This window comes from Alligator sinensis, unplaced genomic scaffold (genome assembly GCF_000455745.1).
Source record: "Alligator sinensis unplaced genomic scaffold, ASM45574v1 scaffold432_1, whole genome shotgun sequence".
Classification (NCBI taxonomy): Eukaryota; Metazoa; Chordata; order Crocodylia; family Alligatoridae; genus Alligator; species Alligator sinensis.
Genome location: NW_005841998.1, coordinates 1918806 through 1925287, shown reverse-complemented (window position 1 = coordinate 1925287; position 6482 = coordinate 1918806). Strand labels below are relative to the sequence as shown.

Below are 6482 nucleotides of genomic sequence, written 5' to 3'. Positions count from 1 at the left end.
CCCCAGCCAGTGGATTGTGGTGGACCCAAGGCCACAATTGGCCAGTTTCACCAAGAGGTGATCATGGGATACCAGATCGAAGGCTTTTTTGAAGTCAAGATATATGACATCAATCTCTTCTCCCTTGTCCAAATGATAGGTCACCTGGTTGAAGAAGGAAATGAGATTGGTCAAGCAAGACCTACCCACAACAAACCCCTGCTGGCTATCCCTCAGCCGCTATATATTATAGGTATCAGTTGAACACAATGTTTTATTGATATATTTACAATTTTAAAGCAATTTGCAAGCCTACCACTTCCTCAATTACTATCATAAAATACATTCTAAATACCTGTACATTTTGGTGTTTGATTTTGGGTTTTATATCATGGAAAATCAGAGCTCCCGCTGCCCCCTTTGCTCCCCAGGATGTGGGTCCAGCTGCAGCTGTCCCCCTCCCCACTGCTTTGTGGCACTGAGCAGCCCTGATATGCTGGTGACCTGCCAATGCCATTGCCCCTCACTCATAAGCCACAGCCCCCCACAGCTAGTGCCCCTCACTCCCCACCCACAGCCCCCTGGACCCTGCCAGTGCCCCTCACTCCCCCCAGCCCTGCCCAGGGGAGGGGAGGCCCAGCTGCTAGGGCTATGGGGCCAGAGACCACAGCCCCCTCCCCTCCACAGCAGCCCCCTCCCCTCCACAGCAGCACCCAAGCCCTGGCTGCTGCCCATGAGAGGTGGGGGCTGCTGTGGTGTGGAGTATGGAGCTCAGCTCCCCCTTTCTGTCCGCCATGGGTGCCGTAGCTGGAGCAGAGCCTGGGAGGATGGGGAGAGCTGCAGGCTTGGCCATAGGGGCCAGCTCCCAGCCACTACATTCACTCCCAGATTTGTGTGTAGGGCAGGTGTGGGCTGTAGGGTCTGGGTTCCCCACCCTGCTGCCCCCCCCCCCAGGGGCAGGACCCAGCATGGCAGCACAGTGAGGCCAGGTGCCACTGCCGCGAGCTCCGTGCCACCATGGCAAGATGCCCTTCATGCCGCCACCCCCATTACTGTTGGGCAGGCAGGGGGTGCCTCACCAAGGCAGTGTGGGGCTTGCAGCAGCATCGTGCTTCCCCATCCCACCTGCCATCGGAAGTGGTTCAAGCACCTACAGTGAACACCTTCAAGAGTAAATTGGATGCTTCTCTTGCTGGGATCCTATGACCCCAGCTGACTTCCTGCACTTTGGGCAGGGGGCTAGACTCGATGATCTTCCAAGGTCCCTTCTAGCCCTAATGTCTATGAAATCTATGAACTAAAGAACACGCTTTTTAAGTGATACTTAGTATGCATTAACCTACTTTAATGTGTAGTAACTAAATAGCGTGTTAATTAAATAGCACAGTTTTTTTAAATGATGCTTTAATGCACATTAAAATAGGATAGTGTGCATTAAAGTGCATGTGTAGATGCACCCTAACAGTGGAGGTACTTGATTTCATGCACATTAACTAAAGTGTGTTAATGCATGTATAGACATGCCCATTCAGTTTCAGTGTACTATATCTAAACAGATTCCTTCCCACCTTTTACAAAGGTTGAATAGCTTGCAAACACTCTCCAATAATAATTTCTTATACAACAGATTTAAATGGGGTGTCCTTGCCTTTTTTGTAAAATAAAGGGATTACTTTTGCAAGTAAATACAGGAGGAAACCTGTAGTGTGTGATAATGGAAAATGAAAGCGACATTTTATCCTAGCACAGTTGTCTGGGAAGTTAATGCGTCTAATTTCCAGAACAGTAAAGGTAAATATATTTTTCTGTTAAATGGATTTTGTAAGCTTGCACAATATCAAAACTTGAAGGAATGATTCTGGGTCTGGTAAAACCATCCATATATCCTCAAAAATATTTTGGGAGATTTTGTAATCTGGCTTTCCAGTAGAGCCGTAATCATCCTTTGCATGCTTGCTGTGATACTGCATTCCCTTTTCAATTGCCAGTAGGTGGCACCAGATAGCTAGGCCAGTCTGAAGGCATTGGCTTCAGTTTTGTCCCTGGAGGGTTCATAGAGGGTTTTTACTGTATTGACCATTGGCTGTAGGTTTTAAGTATTTCTTTCCTGACTGCTGTGTTATTTGGAATCCTTTACTATGTGAAAATGATATGTCAATAATGATAGTCAAACTCTGTGTTGTCCTAAAGCCCTGTGAAGTCTGTCCTATAAATCTGTGGACATTTAATGATGCTTTTGTAATGTCACAATAAGCCTAAAATATGTAAACTTCATCTCAGTCAACTCTTGCCTATTGAATTATTAGTTTAAACTGTTGGCCCTGACAGTGCACTCCTTACTAAGGTAAACATCCATTGAATTTAAAACCTATAGTGCCGAGGGAGGACTTTAGGCTTGGAATAGTAATTGACTTGCTATTTTGTTACTGGCGTAATGCAATGGGTTATAGAAATTGATGGAGTAGTGGTGATGAAGTCATAAAACTAGAGAGTTTATTGAGTAATTATTAAGGCTTCCTAGCCTGATATAATTCTGATACCCTGTTTGTAATCCTGATATTCTATTTGCATTGGCTTTTTTGTCCCTTCTTTCTTCATATTTTCATGCATATAGATTTTATCACTGTCAGTGCCTTAGGAAGGGAATTGTGCATTGCCTTTTACCCTTCTTTTTGATTTTTTGCATGTTTATTCATTGCCTCGCGCACGTTGGGCACAGTTCAGGAGAAATGTTCTGCATATGTCTACACACTTCATTTGTAAATAATGCACTTTTCTTGGTAAAGTTTGATGTGTAATAGTAATGTGTAATAATAGATATATATTATTATATTATGTATTTTGTGTGCATGGTTTTTCCTTATCAAAAGCAGGTGTTACACTTGCACTTTCTCAGTGGTACTATGAGGGGTAGCTCATCAGGTCAGGTTTTGGCTTGGGCAGCACAGTAGTAGATGGGCATAAGTAAGATAGGCATAAGTAAGGACTGACTTTGTTGCGGTTTAGGTTTGGGCATCTTGGGGTAACCAAGCACTGCAGAGTCACTGCTGCACCCTAAGCAGGTGGGGGAGAATGGGTAGAGCTTTGGTTCCATACTGCCAAACCAGAAGTTACTGATGCAAAGTGAGTAATAATATACTGCTAGTGTAGCAGTCAATAGGATGTTTGGCCCTCCCTCCCTTCCCCCAAAAAAAGATGATTTAACACCTTCCTTGCACTCCTCCTTGGGTGGCATCATGTGGCTTGGTGCACATGGGCACACGCTAGGGCTTTTTGCGGGCTGACTGCAGTCAGCATGCCTTAGTCATGTTTCATAAGCAATGTCATGCAGACCAGTGTCTATGAAAATAAAAACTGAAAATTGTGCCATTGTTGTGTCTTTATTGTACCATTTGGCAGATGCACATTCTCTTTATATGTAGTGAGGTATGAGGGTTCTGCAAGTGCACGGCCAGTAGAGCTACTGTCATGCGTGGAATCGTAAAATTCTTTCAGGAAAGCAGTACCTTATTTATGATGTTCCAGGAAAGAAATGTTTTGCTGTGTTTCTGGATTGGGAAGCTTTTGTGTCTTCTGAAATCTACAGGGGCTATTTCTGATGCTTATGAAATAGAAGCAATTGTTGTTTTTCTGTTTGTTTGTTTGTTTGTGTGTTTGTTTTTGTTTGTTTTGAAACCAAAAGCCCTGACTTTATGTCTGTTGTTTTTTTTTTTTTCCTTTCAACAGAACTTTTTAAGGAGAAGCTGATGCTGAGGACGGGTTAGAGTGTTCAAGATGACGACGACAGTAGCAACAGACTATGACAATATTGAAATACAACAGCAGTACAGTGATGTTAACAACCGGTGGGATGTCGATGACTGGGACAACGAGAATAGCTCTGCGCGACTCTTTGAGAGATCTCGTATTAAGGCCTTAGCAGGTAAGGATTCAAGTGATGAGACTTCATTGTAGTTGGGTGACAAAAAAAGATTTCCATTCACTAGATACCTGATGCTATGAGTTAGTTAATGCTTGGCATGCTATTGCAAAACAATATATATCTTTGAAATCTTGTTATAACTAAACCTGAAATTTTGCCAAGGTCAAATAGAGCCTGGTGGTGCAAAGTGCTCCATTCCCATTGAGATACATTACTCCTCCTGATTCCAGTGAGACACTAGAGGGAGCAGTTATTAACAGAATCAAACCCATAGTCGCAGAGACTTCCTTATTTATTATATTTTGAAAAGTCCAAATATCAGACTTCCCTCCCAAGAAGGGCCTGGAATACACAGAGGGAGGGAGAGAGTTGATTTTTTTTTTTTTTCTTAAAAGAGTGTGTGTGTGTGTGTGTGTGTGTGTGTAGGTTTCAGTTCAGTCTTTTTCAGATAAGTTTAGGTTAAAATCATTTTAAAATGTGCCCCCTTCAGTTTTGCATATATTTGCTTATGTTAAAAGAAACGCCCAACAAGCCTGAAAGGACTAAGATTTTAGACCAAAACCCTTAATAGACTGGAGGGGTACTCTGTATTTTATATGTAATGTTTTTGAAGGAGAATACTTGCAGTGTAGGCCTCTATGACTTGAATAAAGAAGCCTGTTTATTTCAGTAGCATGCCATGGAAGTAAATAAAATATAGATAGGTTTGAGCCCTGTTCATTCTTTCTTAAAGTGCTGGTGGGTCCCAGCCTGGCTTTATTTTATATGCTTTGTTCACTGATGATAACAAGATAATAATAGGGTTTTTTTTATATAGTTCCTCTATTTTTTACAATATTGATGATGTAACATGGATAAGGATTAGTAGCTACTGTACTTGTATACCATACTGTTTTTGGAATAAAAAAGGCATGGCAGGCCATAATAAAATGGTATGGTAGGCTGAATCATTTCCTTTTTGGTCTGTTCTGGCCTATTTTCTCTCTCATCATATTCATTCACAGTATAGAAAAAAAGAGACCCAGTAGTGCCTGTTAACAATATCTATTCTAGGACCTGACTTGTCAGCTGAAGTTGGTGCGAGTGACCCTAAATCCTTGTTGGAGTTTAGACCTTGTTCTAGAAAGGTTGCCTGGGAACTTTCATCTTTAAACTTTCAATTTTGTTCAAAAGGAGGGACCAGGGAGTTAGCTCAGTCTGTCTGTATTAGTGTAATTAATTTGCAAAATTGTGCTGTTTGTTGAATGCTTATGGATGTGTATAGATGTATAAATATGATGAACTTCTCATCATTATATTGAAGATGTGTTTAGATGATGCATTGCTTTATTTTTTTGAGCTGAGTCTTCACACACCTTGATGGAGGATATCCTACATTCTTCACCTGGGTGTAGATATATATATTGCAATTCAAAATAATATGGAAGAGAGGCTCGTAAGTTTTAGAAGTAAGGATTTATGGCATAAAAAACAGATTTCCTCTTGGTTAAATCATTGTGAAACAACAGTAACTTTGTGAAGTCAGTAGAATTGCTCCAGATTGACGTAAATGCAACTGACAGCAGTATCTGTTTCTATTCAGTTTGTTTATCCAAATGCACCTAGCAGGTTCTCTTAGGCAATGGGGAATTTCTGAACTGAGGGTGTAATGGTAACTGTTCCATCATTACTAGGACACTCCAGTAGAGAAATAGACTATATCTTTGAAAGAGCCACCTGGATACCTGCTACAATACAAAAAGCATCCCCTACCCTTCTGCCCTGTGACCGCACACCCATGGTGGTCACCTACCACCCCACATTTGAACCAATTAGAAGAATCATCAAACAATTGCAGCCTATACTCAATAAGGATCAGACCTTGAGATAAATATTTCCAGCCCTTCTACTCCTGGTTTTCAAACAGCCCCCTAAACTTGTCCCACTCATGATGAGAAGCAGACTCCTTACTGGTCAGCAGGCATCAAATGGAGTGCAGCCTTGCCTTAACCATAGATGCAAAATCTGTCAACACCTCTCCACTGCTACATCACCCTCCACAGTGAACCCAGCAGAATCCAGGCCTTTCCCAAAATGTGATACTGTACCTCTGATACAGTGTACCAAATGCCCTCATGGTAACCACGTGGGTGAAACTAAACAGCAACTACACACCAGAATGAACTCTTACAGAAAAAATAGAAAGGACAGTGATATACAGACGCCAGTAGGAGCACATTTTTCTCAGAACAACCATTCCCTTTCTGATCTTCCTACCCTTGTGCTAAAGGGAAATGTACCAATTGCTTCAAAAGGTGATCCTGGGAACAAAAATCCATAAGCTGTCTGGATACTAAGACAAGGTACAGACATTACATTTTTACCAGTGTAAGTGACTGGAAACCAGTCTATACCTGTAACAGAAAACAACGTTTCAGCCCACATAGACTGGTTTAAAAATGGTGGAACCTGGTTTAAGATTTACGCACCCCCCCGGCGCAAATGTGTGCTTGGTTTGTAAGAACCAAGGATCAAACACTGATATTGACTTTATGACATATTATGATCTACCTGATTCTTGAAAATTGTTCTTCACAGTACA

General features: G+C 41.9%; 1 protein-coding gene across 2 annotated transcripts in view; it reads left to right on the top strand.

Annotated features, from left to right (window-relative positions):
* The window catches only part of SPTBN1 (spectrin beta, non-erythrocytic 1), a 201974-nt gene that overhangs the window by 57421 nt on the left and 138071 nt on the right, over positions 1-6482 (top strand). Inside the window, exon 2 of one of the 2 annotated variants that reach the window (XM_025201573.1) lies at positions 3706-3901. In XM_025201573.1, the coding sequence (XP_025057358.1) occupies positions 3754-3901 (148 nt within the window). In that variant the 5' untranslated portion in view covers positions 3706-3753. Of the gene's footprint in view, positions 1-3705; positions 3902-6482 lie in introns of those variants that run through there. The other variant, XM_006021584.2, reaches the window with a different exon arrangement.